At 50.7% G+C, this 16622-nt stretch overlaps 5 protein-coding genes across 5 annotated transcripts; 4 read left to right on the top strand and 1 right to left on the bottom strand.

Annotated features, from left to right (window-relative positions):
- Nucleotides 1-641: 641 nt before the first annotated feature.
- Nucleotides 642-5527, bottom strand: COCMIDRAFT_82242 (uncharacterized protein; the record flags this gene model as incomplete). Its single annotated transcript, XM_007685046.1, has 4 exons — nt 642-924; nt 980-1084; nt 1133-4916; nt 5029-5527. The coding sequence occupies 4 exons, from the start codon at nt 5525-5527 to the stop codon at nt 642-644; spliced, it is 4671 nt and encodes a 1556-aa protein (XP_007683236.1).
- A 755-nt stretch (nt 5528-6282) lies between these two features.
- On the top strand, nt 6283-9561 carry COCMIDRAFT_22235 (uncharacterized protein; the record flags this gene model as incomplete). The annotated part of the gene is made up of 3 exons (XM_007684959.1): nt 6283-6411; nt 6467-8287; nt 8335-9561. 3 exons carry the CDS (start codon nt 6283-6285, stop codon nt 9559-9561), a joined length of 3177 nt encoding a protein of 1058 aa, XP_007683149.1.
- Nucleotides 9562-11126: 1565 nt separating this feature from the next.
- COCMIDRAFT_32458 (uncharacterized protein) lies at nt 11127-11421 on the top strand (the record flags this gene model as incomplete). Its single annotated transcript, XM_007684989.1, has 2 exons — nt 11127-11214; nt 11288-11421. The coding sequence occupies 2 exons, from the start codon at nt 11127-11129 to the stop codon at nt 11419-11421; spliced, it is 222 nt and encodes a 73-aa protein (XP_007683179.1).
- A 770-nt stretch (nt 11422-12191) lies between these two features.
- Nucleotides 12192-14315, top strand: COCMIDRAFT_32457 (uncharacterized protein; the record flags this gene model as incomplete). The annotated part of the gene is made up of 3 exons (XM_007684988.1): nt 12192-12642; nt 12697-13394; nt 13455-14315. The coding sequence occupies 3 exons, from the start codon at nt 12192-12194 to the stop codon at nt 14313-14315; spliced, it is 2010 nt and encodes a 669-aa protein (XP_007683178.1).
- Nucleotides 14316-15015: 700 nt separating this feature from the next.
- COCMIDRAFT_82389 (uncharacterized protein) lies at nt 15016-15439 on the top strand (the record flags this gene model as incomplete). Its single annotated transcript, XM_007685045.1, has 3 exons — nt 15016-15093; nt 15150-15207; nt 15321-15439. 3 exons carry the CDS (start codon nt 15016-15018, stop codon nt 15437-15439), a joined length of 255 nt encoding a protein of 84 aa, XP_007683235.1.
- Nucleotides 15440-16622: the final 1183 nt, after the last annotated feature.

Genomic DNA, 16622 nt, shown 5'->3' with positions numbered 1-16622 from the left:
CCCCCGGAGTTTCACCGAATCACCGAGACCACAGCACATAGTAGCAGATCCCGATCTCATGCCAACAAGGGTACTTACAAGGTAACAAAAGGCGGGGAGGGGCAAGGAAAAGGACCCGAAGTTCACCCGAAGCAACAAAGCACTAGCGTACTGCCGGCATTGCAATGGTGTCAATTATTTTGTACATATGCATGTCGTGACGAGTGCAGGGTGGAATTAGTAATGTGGAGGGAGGTGGGGAACTAAGGTGATGATGGAGTCATGTCAGGTGTTTGGAGGGGGAGCATGAGTCGTGAGGTGTATAGATATTAGTTATTATGTTGTCACCTTCGTACATGCGATTGTGAAGAGGAGGATGAGAATCGATAGTAATGCATTTCAACAATGTCGAGTTGTTTTATTCGATATGCAGTAGTAAACAATGTGCTCGACTTCGTCCTTTCCATCTAACCCCATATTACACCGCCTAAGACCCTGTTCTCAAACGCCTCCCGCCCATTACCATGAGTTAAAAGAAATAACCTTTCTAATCCCATTCATAAACGATGTGTGAAAAAAAAGAACGTTACCAGCATCCCCATCATCTTACCCATCATGTCCGCAAACGAAAGACGCAGATCTACTCACATACTCCCTCCTCGTTACTCCTTCTCATCCATCATCGGCGGAGGCAAATCCGTGGGACTCATCTCCTTAAGCTGCGAATGCTCAGGACTAACCACCCCTCCGGTGGGCGAAAAGACATTCCCCTTCTCATTCGTGATAGGTAACAGGGATGTGCTTTCGCCCCTCTCCTCGGTTCGACCGCGCTCCTCGCTATCCATCATGTTATGCTCCTTACCCTTGGGGTTGGTGTGTCGTTCAAAAGCCTCGGGCACCTTTTCGCTAAGGTCAATAGCGACGAAGGATTTGGGGAGTTTGACGCTAGACACGATGTTAGTAAGGAGTCGTGCGAACGAGACAAAATTATAAGACTTACGTGTGGAACTTTGCGCGGAGCGTCTCGAGGACTTCTTTCCAGTCCTGGTGGAGAGTCAGACTGCGGCGAGGAGCGAAGCCAATCATGTGTCTCGAATCGAGTTGCCTGTTGATGTTAGTAATGTTGTGATAAGATGCATGAATCATGACTTACACGTCAAGCGGAGCAAAAGCGTGACAACCCGGCGACAACGTGATACGAATGCTGTAGTTGAAGGTATGCGGTTGATCACCGATGCTAGCATTCTCAGACTCATAGAGTTCAAAGTTGATCTGTGACAAGTAATCGAGCTCGGGAATAGCGTTGCGTTCGATCTTTGTTTTGATACCACCTTCCAGAATGCAGTTGAGCAGGGTGTAAATGTGCGACTCCTTGGTGAAGTAGAAGAAACTCTTTGGAGTGTCGGATGCTTGGAGTTCTTCAAGATCTCCGACAATCTCCTTGAGCAGGGGGAGTGAGGTAAGTAACCCTATCTCCAGCTTCTCTTCGCTCTCGATACCATACTCCTGAGGACCAATGTAATCGAAGAGAACCTTGCAGAGATGGTACATCTCGCGCAGCTTGACGAGACGCGCGTCTGCCTGAGGCTTTGAGGAAGTCGTTCCAACGCCAGAGTACAACTTAAAGTACGATTCGTGCGCATAAGATGGTGCCGCAGGTGCCTTGATCGCAACCTCAGACCTGCGCCTGAAGCCCATACGGTGAGACAAGCTGCCCCTCTCCTTCTCTTGAGGTTTCTCAGCGTTCTGCTCTTTCTCTTTCGCTTCCGCTTTCAACTGGGCTTCCGATGGAGTTAGGCCCACAGGTATCGATTTAGCAGATGAATTGTCGGGCGTGGTTTGCTTCGAGCCATCGGCGATGGATTCTTCGTCCACGAAAGTGGCATCAGGCGTAAACACCCACTCGAGAAAACTGCGATTGTGAAGAGCATCAAACTTCATCGTGTCGTAGAGTTCAGATATCTTGCTAGGATCGACCTTGTCGGCATCGCCAAACTCCTTGAACAGTTTCTCCCAGCGCTCCTTGAACAGTTCAGGGCCTTCGTTACAGCACCAACGGGACTGGATGTGGCTGACATTGGTGTACTGAGACTGCTCTGGTTGCGATCCGGATGTTGGCGACGCTAGTGCAGCTAGTGATGAGATGGCTTCCGTCTCGATCTTCTTAAAGTTGTGGTTCATGACGCGTTGGTGGAACTTGATGAGATCTACTACCTGCCTGACGACAAGATATGGCTCAGGCACGTCCTTGGGCCAAGCAAACTGTGGCGGAGCCTTGTCACCAGCGCGCAAAAGAGTCTTAAGCTTCTTCTTGACCTTATCCATGACATCCTTGGCTGCGTTGGAATCATCGAGCAGATCTTTGCGAACTTGGATGTGTTCGGCCAGATACTGATCCCTGTCTAGGAAAGATGCACCGAAGATTTGTGCGCTGGTCGTGACTCGCCGTTCTGAGCTGCTGAAGATATGTACGTCGTCAAGTACGTCTCTGTTCATCAATAAGAGATCGTTGCGGAAGTTTGCACCCATATCTTGGGTCTGGTGTCGAGCAGAATGGGTTGGCTCGCCTCCCCACTTGATGATCAGCTGTAGCTTATCGAGAATCATGTTGTTATCTTGGGCGGTGATGCGAGACAAGGTGACGCCAGACATGGAATCGCTGCGGTTCTTGAGTAGCTCCGGCTCGTCATCCTTGTTTGCTTTGTCCGCCGCATCTTGGCCTTCAGTTCCTATCGGATCCGGCTTTTGCGCTTCGGGTGTCTCTTCAGGTAGCGTTTCTCCCGGCTGCAACTCTTCCTTTCTCCTCTTTCGGAACATTGGCTTGATTTGTACCTTGGTGCCAGGCCATGCTCCCTTCTTCGTCAAGTATAATTGCAGTTCACGCAGTTTCCTCGGATCCTCTATGCCCTCTTCCATGGCCACCTTTACTGCATCACTGACGCTCTGCAAGGCCGCTTCGCCAATCAAGAGCACTTCCTCCTGATGCCCCTTGAGCAAGTCGACAAAGGGCTTGCTGTGGAAAGTGTACTTGAACTTTTGCTTGGGCGTACGGTCAGCATGGCGGATGACTGAGACGACACCCTTTAGTTTCCATTGTGCTGCAGTCGCAGGAGGTGGCACGTCAACATGATCGGTCGACATTGATCTTTCCGGTTCAAGATCCACGTCTTCGTCGTCGTCTTCGAATGCAGACGGAAGCGGCATGTCAGGATCAGACACTATGCCTTGGGGGAGTGTTGTAGAAGGGGGTGTTGTCGGGTTGAGCAGTGCCGAAGCATTGGGCCTCTCAAACCCGGGCGAAGTTGCAACGGGTGTTGTACTCAACGATGTCTCAGGCGAAGAGGGCATAGTGCTGGATTGTCTCATGTGTGGAAGATGAGCATGGATCGGGCCAGGGTGCACCATCTTGGACATGCTGGGGCTCTTGAAGAGCTTGCCTAGAGTCTTGCGATGGCCTGATCCATTCTTAGTTCCAGCGCCAGTACCGGAAGTACCCTCTGAGCCAGATTGCGCATCAGCAGTGCCATACTGGGCGGCATTCTTATGCTGCTTGCGTGCAATTTCCTTGAGGAACATGTCCTTGAGAATAGTGGCTGCTCTGTCGTAGTAATCGCCGTTGTCTTTGACAAAACTCCAACCATTGACATCGATGACGTAGCTCTGTTCTCCAGTGCGAAGCAAGTCAAAGCCACACACGCGTTGGCCAAAGCCTTCTGATATCTTCGATGCAATAGCGGCCTCTGCATCGCTCAGCTTTGTTACATAGCGGACTTCCTTGCCGCTTGGGTTCCTCTTAACAAGACCGTCGACGACTGGTGATTTCCTTGTTTCAGCATGGCAGAAACTGGGTCCGACAGTATATGCTTTGACATCCTCCGAGTTTTCGACCCGCAGAAACTGTTCGTAGATGTAGCTGCTTCCTGGTTCAGTAATGGCCCTTGGTACTTCAAGAGTGTCGTCCTTCTCAGAGCTCTTGTTGTTGATCTTCCTGAAGAGTCTCCTGCCACCACCGCCATCTTTCTTGTGAAAGTAGATGTGAATATTGTGGTCTTCACCACTCACGGGCTTCTCCACAAAAGGCTTGGTAAGGGTGGCACCATCTACAAAAATGGTGTTGCCGTCGTCGATCAGCTCGACTTTCTTGGGCGCGGGCAGGCCGCCTCCGGTGCCGTCCTCAGGACCCTCAAGCTTTAAGCCAGTTCGCTCGTACAGAGTCTTTGCAAACTCGGCAGAGGGCAGTTTTGGTCCACCGTCTCGACTCACGTCAATGCGCTTCGGTGTGGGCACATTGAGCTTATCGAGGATGCCAAGACACAGACGACGGTCCCACAAGACCTGCTGCATGGGCAAGTCATTGACGCAAAAGGGCTTCCGTAGCCGGGTGTAGGCAATGGCTTTGTCGAGGGGAAAGCCGTCTGAAAAGAAGGAAATGAGGAAGTCGCAGATGGGCCAGTTCTCCACGGCCTCGTCGAGGATAATCTTGTCACCAAAGATCTTGACCTCGAACTCGTCGACGAGCTTTCCAAAAATATTGCGTGCGGGCTTGCTGCGGGCCTTTGACTCGAGGGCACAGACGCCAATTATGCCCTTTGTGGGCTTCTTCTCGCGCATGTCTCTACTGGCCGGGCTACTGCTCGGAGCAGTGCTTCCACTAATGCGTCTTTGGGCGGTACGGCTTCGCGAGCGGCGGGGCTGGGACGAGAGGGGTGGCGGGTTAAGCTGGGGAGAGGCAGGATGTGGTGGGATAGCGTTGTTGTTGGTGGTGGTGGTGGGGGAAGAGGAGGAGCCCTGGGCATGATTGCTGGGGGCAGTCTGGTCATGTTGGAAGAGCAATTGCGTGGGCGAGGGCTTTGTGCCGAGACTGCCATTTTGGCTCGAGGTAGTGACGGAGAAGGAAGTGGTGGCCGTCGTGGTTCCATGAGGGTTATCCATTCTGGCTATGTGAGGGGAAGAGTCAGTAGTGGGCCAGACGAGACAAGACAAGAACGGGTCATGGCATGTGGGAAAAAAGCTGCCGGCCAGGTCGGTCAAGGTGCATGACGTACGCACCTTCGGGCTCTGAGCCGGCTACCGAGCTCCTACCACTCCAACTGTATCCACGATGTGACAGGGCCGACACAAAGGACGAGATGGATAGCCGTTTGGATTCTGCAGGCGCAGCGGCGGCGGCGTGTGTGCCATGTCGGAACGAGTCCGGCAGCAGCTGGGGATTGACGGGGGCGCTTGCAAGACTTGCGCGCGAGTTGTCTAGCGTCGACGAGCCATCGGTCTCGTCGATGGCGGACCCAGACCAGGCATTGCCTAGGTACTCGAGAAAACTGCTATCTGAGGCTTTGGATGCTCGCCGGCCGGGCAGGCTCTGTCGAATCGCTTTTGCGCTCAGCGGAGGCACTGACACGCTCGCCCGCCCAACCGTGGCGGCGCCCGTCTCTGGCTCGCTCGATCGTGCCTTTCTGCTGCCCGTTGCTGACGCGCCGCTCGCCGTGGCGAGCTGTTGCCATGACTGAGTGCTCTCTGTACTTGCCGTGCGGGAGAGGGACGGCTCCATGCTGCGTCTTATACCCGTGCGTGCGTGGGGGTGTTGTCAGACGAAATGCTTGCTTTTCCACAAGCGAGGGCTGGCGGGCGGGCTGGCACAAGGGGCGATGGGCGGCCGTACGTACGTCTTTCACGACTTCATGATGCTCCAGGGGCCTGGGAGGCTGGACTCTTGTATCGTCTGAAGAAGCTCCAGACGGGCCATCACGAACAGTGCGTCACTCTGCGTTACTTGGCGCAATGGCTCCGGTGCTTGGATGTGAATGGGCCGTCTCCCTGCACTGCACACCCATACTCTACCCTTTCGAGCCATAGACGATCGCTCTCGTTGCTGTAGCGAGTATGGTCTGTGCCACGTGTTGCATCTATCGTTTCGGCCCGGCCTGTCCTCTGATGGGCAAGAGGAATGCGCAGCCGACGAGAGTGGCATGTCAGCACATGCTACGCCCACTGGCGACATGGGAGAGCTAGTCTTGATGCTTCGTTTTCCATTGTTGCGGGCCTTCTCAGTGTGTCCACCTGATCGCTGTCCACCATGAGGACCCTTAGGCGACATGATATATATCATACATACAAACTACGTAAGTGCGTGGGCATGCAAGGCGGCCGATGCACCCCTGCGTCGATCCCTTAGCGTCCTGCTCCAGCCGGCCAAGATCTAATCTAATCTCATCTCCGCAAAAATTTGGTTGCGCCGCCAAAAAGTCGCGACAACTCCAAGCACATGCCCACCCTCTAGTTGTGCCTTGCCCACCAACTCCAATCATGGCAAGTCCCCAGCTGCACAACGGCGCTGTCAGTGGTCCAGCCACCAAGCGCCAAAAAACACAGAGCAATGGCGAAAAGAGCTCTGCACAGCTTGTCCGCCAGTCCAAGATATTCGCGCCTTTCAGAGTAAGTTTATGCGACCCAATGAGCTATCCACTGGTAGTTAACCCATTTCCCGTAGACAGTAGGCCTTGTATCTCCCACAGCTGTTCCCTTCACCGCGCTTCCACTCGGCAAGACTACCTTCCAGATCACAACCTCCGTCGGCCGCTCCCTGCAGACATACGATCTCAAGCGCGGACTCAACCTCGTCTTCATCACCCGACCCCAGACGCCCGAGGATATCTCTGCGACACTAGCATGGAAAAAAGTCGTCTTTGCCGCCTGGTCAGGACCCAAGAAGAATTCTGAACGTGGTGTATGGATCTTTCAGCGTGGAAAAAAGGTCGCTGAGCTCGAGCTACCTCGTGGCGGCATCGAGCGCATCGGAAGGCTGGTGGTTCTCGGAGAATGGATCGTAGGATGCGGCGATACCAAGATTGAAGTCTGGCGAACCAGCTCTCTGGAGCACTATACTACTCTCCAAGGGGTCTCCTCCAGCCCACTCTCTGGCTGCATTTGCAACATGCCAACATACCTCAACAAGATCTTTGTCGGCCGCAAAGACGGATCAGTCGAGATATGGAATATCAGTACTGGAAAGCTACTGTACACGCTCCTCCCGCCCGCTGCTGACTTTGGCTCGGTGACCGCACTGCAGCCAACGCCCGCCTTGTCGCTCCTCGCCATCGCATACGAGTCCGGCCCAATCACAATTCACGATATTCGCGCAGACAAGGAGATCATGCGCCTAAATACCGGCGGCTCCCAGAAGCACCCAGCGACATCCATATCCTTCAGAAGTGATGGACTAGGTGCTGGTGATGATGGTCGTGAAGACGGTGTCATGGCAACAGCTAGCAGTGACAGTGGAGACATTACCTTTTGGGACTTGAACAAGGGTGGTCGCAAAACAGGTACCCTGCGAGGCGCACACGGCCCACCTCCATCTGCGAGTGGTGGCGTTGGGGGTGGTATCAGCAAGATTGAATTTCTCGTCGGTCAGGCAGTAATTGTATCAAGTGGCTTAGATAACTCGCTGAAGAGCTGGATCTTTGACGAAACGCCCTTCTCACCCGTCCCACGCATCCTACATTCTCGTGGTGGGCATGCTGCACCAGTCTCGACTCTCCGTTTCCTCCCTTCCAACTCAGACGGTTCGGATGATGTTGGCAAGTGGCTCCTTAGCGCAAGCAAAGACCGCAGTCTCTGGGGCTGGAGTCTGCGAAGAGATGGACAAAGTACAGAGCTCAGCCAGGGCGCTGTTCAGAAAAAGGCAAAGAAGATGGGTTTGTTGAATGGAAATGCCGAGACATCAAAGCACCACACCAAGTTGGAGGATCTCAAGGCTCCTGCCATCACTTGTGTGGCCTGTTCTCTCAACCGTGACGGTGGCATGGGTGCTATGCCGGGTGTGGTTGGCATCTGGAACAACTCGTCAAAAGTGAAGGGCAAGGACAAGAAGACTCCTGAGGTGAACATGACCGGATGGGAGAGCATCGTTACCGGACATGAGGGCGACAAGACTGCAAGGACGTGGTTCTGGGGCCGCAAGCGAGCAGGAAGGTGGGCATTTGATACTGGCGATGGAACTGAAGTCAAGAGTGTCGCAATCTCATCTTGCGGCACATTTGCTGTAATTGGCTCCGCTGGTGGTTCCATCGACATGTACAACTTGCAGTCTGGCAAATTCCGGCGAAAGTTTCCTGCTCGGCTTACTTCAGTCGAGGCGAAGAAGTACAAGCTGCTGCAACTCCAGGCTGAAGAAGCTCTCGGTGGTGGAGATGACTCCCCGCGCAAATTTGCCAAAGGAGAAGGCAAACACAAAGGCGCCATCACTGGCCTTGCCGTAGATGCGCTGAACCGCACGCTTATAAGTTGTTCGGACGATGGCAAAGTCAAGGTGAGTAGAGATACTTTTTCCAGGTGTGACGATACTAACATGACCAGTTTTGGGACTTTGCTACTGGCATCCTGCTCCATGAGATTGACTGGTATCCTATGACGAAGATACTCGGTATACGTTACCACCGCAACAGTGACCTGATAGCATTGAGCTGTGACGATGGCTCTATCCGTGTTGTCGATATTACTACCAAGAAGCTCATTCGAGAGCTTTGGGCTTCTCGCTCCCAGACCGGATTGCAAACACTCGACTACACTTTCTCGAGTGATGGCCGATGGATCATCTCTGCAGCTTCTGACTCCACTGTCAGGGTTTGGGATCTGCCAACTGGCCATATGATTGATGCAATGAAGCTTCCTAGGAAGTGCAACACCGTGGCTTTCTCGCCATCCGGTGAGTTCCTCGCCACTGGCCTAGACGGTGAGGTTGGTGTGCACATCTGGACCAACCGAACGCTCTTTACGCACGTTTCGACGCGCCAAATCACCGAGGACGACATCGTCTCAGTCAGTGCACCCACAGCATCTGGTGAAGGCGGTGTTGCTGTTGTAGAAGCCGCAACCGAAGAGCAGGCAGGAGACGAGGACGAAGATGAAATCACCGTCCCCGTCATGGACCAACTTAGCGACAACATCACGACTCTCAGTCTAGTCCCCAAATCACGCTGGCAAACCCTCCTCCACCTCGACATCATTCGCGCCCGCAACAAACCCAAAGAAGCCCCCAAGGCACCCGAAAAAGCACCTTTCTTCTTGCCCTCCGTCGGCCAGAACCAGATCCAAGGCGTAGACGACGCCAACAGTACCGCCCTCGCCCCATCCACCGAACCCCAAGACACCAAATCCCGCATCTCCAGCTCAGCCCTCGCATCCCGCTCCAGCGCCGCCACCGCCACCGACACATTCAGCCGGCACCTCGCCCACGCTACAGAAACAAGCGACTACACTCCGCTCCTATCCCACTTATCCTCCTTACCTCCTTCCGCAGCCGACATCGCTATCCGCACTCTCGACACAACGGAGCCGTACACGGAACTCCGCACTTTTATCAAGGCGCTTACTGCGCGCCTGGCGCAGCGCCGCGATTACGAGCTTGTGCAGGCGTGGATGAGCGTTTTCCTGAGGCTGCATGGGGATGTGGTGGTGTTGGATGAGGAGGCAGTGGGATTGCTGAGGAAGTGGCAGGAGGAGGCGAAGGGGGAGAGGGAGAGGGTTGGTGGTTTGGTGGGTTATAGTGTTGGTGTTGTGGGGTGGGTGAGGAGTGCGCGGTAGATATATTTTTTTCAGTCCAGTTTGGATCTGTGAGGGGGGGAATTGAAAAATGTTGATGTTTATAGTTTGTCGGGTGTATTGAGAGAGCAACGAGTAGCTAGGTGATTTAAGTTCAGATGCTGAATTGTTGTATATCTCCACGAACGAAAAGTGGCTGCGTGTACCGAGTCTTGTTTTTTTCTCCCTTCAACCTTTGCCTTCTTCATGTTTATCGACTACGTAATACCTACGTCGGATACTTCTTTTTTTTTGGACACCCTGTTTTTGAGACTATGTGACTCTATCAAAGCATCAAATACCACAGCTTGAATTTTTTTTCTTACTTGCTGGTTGAAACCCCGATTTGTGTAAATGTGATGTGCTGTGCGGTGTAGTTGGGGGGGATGGAGGGAAACGGCCCTGTTTTGGCAGTGTTCGTATCTTCGTCATGTAGGGTTTTTGCGGAGCTTTGACGGGCTGATTTGTGGGGTCGTGCACCGCGGGATTGAGATGAGGAGAAAATTTGGGATTGAGGTTGAGGTTTTCTACATGTGGAAAAGGCAGAGGGATTTAGGGGGGGGGGGGGGGCTGTTTATCCATGGCGGATTTGGGGGCGTGGATTTTCTGCAGGCTGTGGGGGATTTTATGATGGTATGTTTCGGGGTAGGTTCTAGCTTTTTTTCTTCTTTTCTTGCTTGATGTTGGAAGAACGTCTATTTGGACTTTGGCTTGGTAATACAACAAAGTTCTACTTAGTATAGGCGTGTAGCGCGTGAATTCAGATAGCTCATAAGGCAGTGATACTTTTAGATTAAGATATGCTGCGTAGTGTATACGAATTGACCAAATATCTATTTTAGTGCCAAGGATACTATTAAAATGACTCTTCTCTTGAAGATTTCAAAATGTCTGGGTTAGCCCTTCAAACAATATGTGGTGCCGCGTGATCTTCGAGATGCTACATACAACCTTCATACCTTTATGCTTCGTATCCATCCCCTCCTTCCAAACACATCTCTTACAGCTCTTCTCCGCCATTTCAGACCCCTCAATTTCGCTTCATTGTTCCCAAACCCCGCACTTCTAGGCCATCTCCATCACTGCCCCTAATATGCTCAAGATCTTCACCGACAAAGAAGAAAATCTCAAAGGAAATAGGAGTATAACAAAGACAGCGGGTAAAAATCAAGTACAAAAAACCGCCTAATATCCGATCTCGGCTATTCTTGACCAATAAGTCGTAGTGTCATGATTATACGGCAAGTATGCCGTCTACAACAACATCAATAACCAGCTATAGCGAGTCAGTAAAAGCCGAGAACACAAGCACAATGCTGAAAATGCTTATCGAAATTGGCGCTTCGTAAACCGCCAAACAAGACATGTTGATCCATGTGGCTATTTTTCTTCTTCTTAGCTTCTTGGCTTCGTCTTCTAATGGATATATAGGTAGTGTTCGTTTTGCTGTTGAGACGAGGTCAAGGCCCTCTCAACTTCACCCTGACATCAACGTTACCTTGTCGCAATCCAAACGACTTTCTTACCCAAAGATCTTCAAAAATCCTCGAATTCCAAAAGATTGAACAATGAAGGCTGTTTCTGCTCTTGCTCTTCTCTTCACTCTTGGAGCGGCCTCGGCCAAGTACTGTCCTGGCTCTGGAATGCTGTGTCACTGTAAGTTTATTCGTCGTTCTTTCTTTCGCATAAAATAGTATAAGTTTATGTACTTTTGCTAATTGCACGATAGATGAGGGAGATTACACTTGCCATAAGACGTGTGTCAAGTGCAACTGCGACCAGGAGGCGTGGGTTGATCACCAGAGACGGGCCTTGGTTTCAAGAGAGTGCAACTTCATCTGGAGCAGTAAACAAAACTGTTAGATGTATGAGGTTGATGCTAGGTGGACTGTGGTAAAGAAGGTTTTATCTCTTAGTTTGCGATGGAGTGCTGTTTGTTGGCATTTGGCGTGGAGTGGCAAAGATTGTGTTTAGTCTTGTATACCCCTGTGCAAGACTGACTTGAATAACAACCGACTCTAATATATTAACTGCAGAAAGTTTTTCCGTATTTACAAATCAATCATGTTATTTGCCTGCTTCGGAACAATCTCGCTCTATCTAACTAAAAGAATTACGAATGTGTCGATGACTTTCCGCCTAAATACGGAGGGTTTCTCTAAAGCGATAATAGGCTCCTGTATCTTGTAACATCACGTAATTCTTCTTAGCCTTTTAAACTCATACAGTAGCTAACCTAAGCTTCTTAGTGTGCCTACGATATGAAAAACTAATTATTGGCTTTCTGGCCACTGCCGAGCACGAATTCAGAAAGCAAAACGCACTCTCCGTGAAAATCCAATCCTGTGGATTTTCATGCGGTCATGTTGACACCGGGATATAAAGGTCCAATCCAAGTATTCATTAGGCCTGATTGGTCAGGTAAATGTCACGTGAAGGAAAATCCTGCACACCAGTGTATATTCATGATTAGAAGAGCTGGGCGGGTGTGAAGACATAAACCTTGAATACCTCCGCACGCATTCGCTGCAGCCGACCAGAGCGACGATGATGCATGGCAAAAGATCACAAAACTTTGCATAAAGGGTATCACCAAGGATTAATCTGAGAGCTAGTACTAGAGCCCAGCTACAATGAACAATGAAGACAGTTTCCAACCAGGCGAAGATCTGGAGGTGCTTAATTCGAGTTTTCCAGGTTTGATTCATTCCTGTAGTTTCTGCAACGTACAGGAACTCGATCCTAGCATGGAACGCAAAAGGGAAGTCAATGATGACCTGCTTTCCGGAACCCTCATCAGGTATCGGGGCTCAAGGATACGAGATGGCGCATTACAAGGCTGCGCTTTTTTCAAGGATGCTTTCGACTCGCTCCAGTCCATCTTGGAAACTCATGGACACGAACAAGCGAGCGATTCTCCCCGTTTCCGACCAGAGAATTGGATACATGAACTGTACTTCAGTGGCTATACGGATCGTCTAGAAACGGCTAGAGGCACTTGGAGATGTGCGGTGGGTGAATTGCAGGGAGACGTGCGACATCCTGAGCAAAAAGAACATTCTTATTCGGTCTTGGCTTGTGAAGGTACAGAGCTAAAAGAGAATATCCTAGCTTGAACGAAGGTTAACAATGGAACAGGAAACCCAGCAGCGGAGAGCATCCTGATTCGACCAATTCTACATGATTTCAAACGGCAGGAATCAGCTTCGTGGGCAAAGCAACGCCTCTATGAGTGCGAAATTAACCACCCAGATTGCGCATTTCCAAGCTCTTCATTTCTACCCAGAAGGTTGTTGGAGATCAATACATCCGGTGAAGAGAAAGGAATGGGCGTCCGCGTTCATCTGATTACTTCCTCCGAACTTGATACCACCACAACGAAATACGCGGCTCTATCCTACTGTTGGGGAGGCCCACAAGAGTTTCAGTTGAATGGCGGCACAAAAGACATGCTAAAGGATGGGATATCAGCTTCAATTCTTCCAAAAACCCTCCGTGACGCTGTCCAAGTGACCTCGAATCTTGGGATTCGTTGGATTTGGATCGACAGTCTTTGTATTCGCCAAGACAATCCAGAGGATAAAGCGACCGAAGTTGCGCAAATGCATAGAATATATGCAAGTTCCTTCATTACACTCTCAGCCAGTAGGGCTAGCAGCTGCAGTCAAGGGTTTCTTCACCAATGCTCTCTGCCTGCTCCAGGGACGACCGGGTATAAATTACCCTTCGCGTCACCATCTGGAAGACTGGGATCCGTAATACTCTCTAGCATTCAGGTGAATTCACCGATTGATTTACGCGGCTGGACTTTCCAAGAGCATCTCCTTGCCCGTCGGGTTCTCCGATTCACCAATTGCGAGCTCCATTGATCTTGTGCGAGTGTTTCGATGCATGAGAATGACACAATTCAAAACTTACCATCATCACTCGTTAGCCTGCTAGACCAGACGTACAAGATGTACAAGGGCATTCGTGCCGAGGACCGAAATTGCAGGAATTGGATGGACATTGTTGAGCACTATACTTATCGCGAGTTATCCGACGAGTCGGATAGGCTTCCAGCGATATCTGGAATAGCCCAGGCATGGACTCAAACATCAAATGATTGCTATCTTGCCGGCCTCTGGAAATCACACCTTCCTTTAGGGCTACTTTGGTCCCATGAGCAACCATTTCGGCAAGACGAATTCCAAGCATATCTTGCACCTTCATGGTCATGGGCTTCTACTGTTGGGTTTGTCAAGTGGTATAATTTTATGCTCACCGAAGTTGATCCTATGCTCAAAGTCGTATCATGCACGACTCAACCTGCTCATTCCCAGGCACCGTACGGCGCTGTACAATCCGGATCATTAATTGTGCAAGGTCTCATACAACAGACTGTATTCAATGAAGCTCCAGAGTTGCCGACATTAGTCAATGAAGATAACAAATATCTTGATCTTGATCTGGCAGATGTTCATCTTGATTTCTGGGACGAGACACTAGCTTCCAAGGTTGAAGGCGGCAGGATATTCAGTCTGCAGATCTGTTGCTTCGACGAAACGACTAACAAGGGGCCATCAGGACTTCTGCTTACTACTAAAGATGGAAAGGAATTTTCTAGGATTGGAATGTTTTTCTTTGAGCCACCGCAAGGATGTGATGTGGAGGAGCTTAATGATTTTGAGGCACTGCTTGAACTGTCAGAAGGCCGGAAGTCTGTTCAGAGATCTGCTTTTCGGGGTAGTGTCCCACAAGGGATCAAGATAATTTAAAGTTAGGCTGTCGTGATGGTCAATCACAAAGATGGCAATGGCATATTGTAAACAACAGAGGAACGAAGATCAAAACCTATTCAAAGCGTCTCAGTAGCAATGAATATGTCACAGTCACATAAGCCTTCATCTTTTTTCTCAGAAAACATTGATTCCAACGCCAGTTTGCAAAGATCGGCTGCTGGACTTCACCATAGACATCGTGCACATCTATTCGATCTCTTTTATTTTTTCGATTCAAGAGTAATACCATCCACTCTGCATTTCGCATGCTTATTCCCCATGAAGCTACTACGATCGGATCGGCGCGCCCTGAGCGAGAACATTCTTCCCATCGCGACCATGACAAGAACAGAAGGAAAAACACCCCATTACGTACCATAACCAAGAGCTACGGGAAAGCAAAGAGGACCATTTGCGTCACTCTTACGAAACATGCCAAATTTGGTCCCTATTTGGTGTTTACTGGTGGGTCCCATTTCCCTTCGCTGGACAGCCTTACCCCACAATGACATCACAGCACCTCACCTCTGATCGCAATTCTACGTAACAATGCAATTTGGACAAGAAGGAACCCATATCCATATTAAACCCTCAGAGTTCCCATTCTTCTTTCCATCATCAGCAAACCCTCTTACAACTCTCTTCTCTAATACACACGTCTATACATTCAACCCACGCACGTACCATCACCACCACCATGCCCCGCAACGGAGACGGATCCTCAGACAACGGACCCATTGAGGGCCACAGCATTATCCACGGCACCTCTGGGAACGTAAGTGCTATCTCCAATGAGTAATCTCGGAAGAAATACTGACAAAAACTCTGTAGGACACCATGGAACACACTAAGAAGGCAGCTCCCATGCCTGAAGTCGAAAAGGGCGATGGTACGAGACCCCCTCTCCACCCCCTCCATCTACCCATATGAGCCAATGGCGAACAAAAAAAATCAGACCCTTATCTCTCCAAGACCACAACAACTAACACGACAATGAAACAGGCCTCGAAGGCATGAGCGCTTCGGGCGGACGCGAGATGCCCAAGAAGGGCATCACAGGCCAGGGCAAAGCGGCTGCAGACTCGAACAAGCCCCCGCCAGTCGACCAGGTCACCAAGTAAAAGACACCAAAGGATCCCTGTTGGTTGCATACAGCGAAGAATGCAAGCCCCCTTCACCGCAACAAAGAGGCAAGCATCATCATGTAACGATGTCGGTCGGTCGGCGGTAGTAATAGTAGTAAAGTAAAGTTAAGTTAGGTTGGGGGGAGTGGCCCATGGCTAGAAAGATCGGTGATACGGCGCGGAGCGGGTTTAGCTCGCATGGGGCTCTCTCTTATCCTAGTCTAGCAGGGTTTGGGCCGGTAATAGTCAAGCGAAGGAGGGGACGGGGGGACCACGGGAGACCTTTCAACACTGGGAGTCATCCGAGTAAAATCGGCTGCGTTTAACAGCTTGTGTTGGCATTGGGCGTATGCGAAAAGGAAGGGTTTTTTCTCTCGTCGCAGAATCGTTTAGACAGAGCTCCATAAAGGAGAAGCAGGGCCTTTTCCTCAATAAATCCAAACGAATCAAACATTCACATGCTGAAGTTGAGGGATCTTCTCGAGTCTCCATTTCCCTTGTCTTCCCCCCGGGCCCCGTCTTTTTTCTTGCCCACTCTGATCCTCTTCTTTGTGGGGCTATCCCCCTTCTGCTTTCCGAGCAAAAGCGGTGTGCACAGCTGATGCGTGGCTACGCTCTCTCATTGTCCCCATTCTCCTCTTTTTCATGCACTCGATGCAAGTACACGCAAGTCCTGAATCTTGCAGTGAAGAGGGGGGCCTGCATTTTGCTTTGCCTTGCTGGCTAGGCTAGCTACACTAACGGACTCTTTTGCTGCAACAAACTGACTCTCGATGCTTTTTGCTAGAAGTCCGGCGGGATGTGTGAAGCGGCTGGGTTTGTGACGCCGGAAACGGTGTGATGTGTATGGTGGGGGTACTTTGTGTGGGTGTGTGGGTTTGTGTGTGTGTGTGTGTGGTTATCAGGAACTTTAGTCTAGGACGGTAAGTAAGCGAACACCGACCGAAGTCCGTTTTTTTGGGCTGGCTGCCCGCCCACATACGGACTTGGGGACATTGTGGTTGAACAAGCAAGCAAAACAAGCAAATCGTGTTCACCTTTTTTGCTCAGCTACCGCACTTCGTCCCATTTACTGTAGTGGGAATCTATACGCGCGCCAAGGTTGCCTTGATAACCGGATAAGACGGTACAGGTACACACTCCCGTATGGCTGAAAACTCTATCCTAATATTCCTTTTTT

This window comes from Bipolaris oryzae (assembly GCF_000523455.1).
Source record: "Bipolaris oryzae ATCC 44560 unplaced genomic scaffold scaffold_6, whole genome shotgun sequence".
Lineage (NCBI taxonomy): Eukaryota > Fungi > Ascomycota > Dothideomycetes > Pleosporales > Pleosporaceae > Bipolaris > Bipolaris oryzae.
Note: the sequence above shows the minus strand (reverse complement) of the source record. Positions and strands in the feature narration are given on the sequence as shown.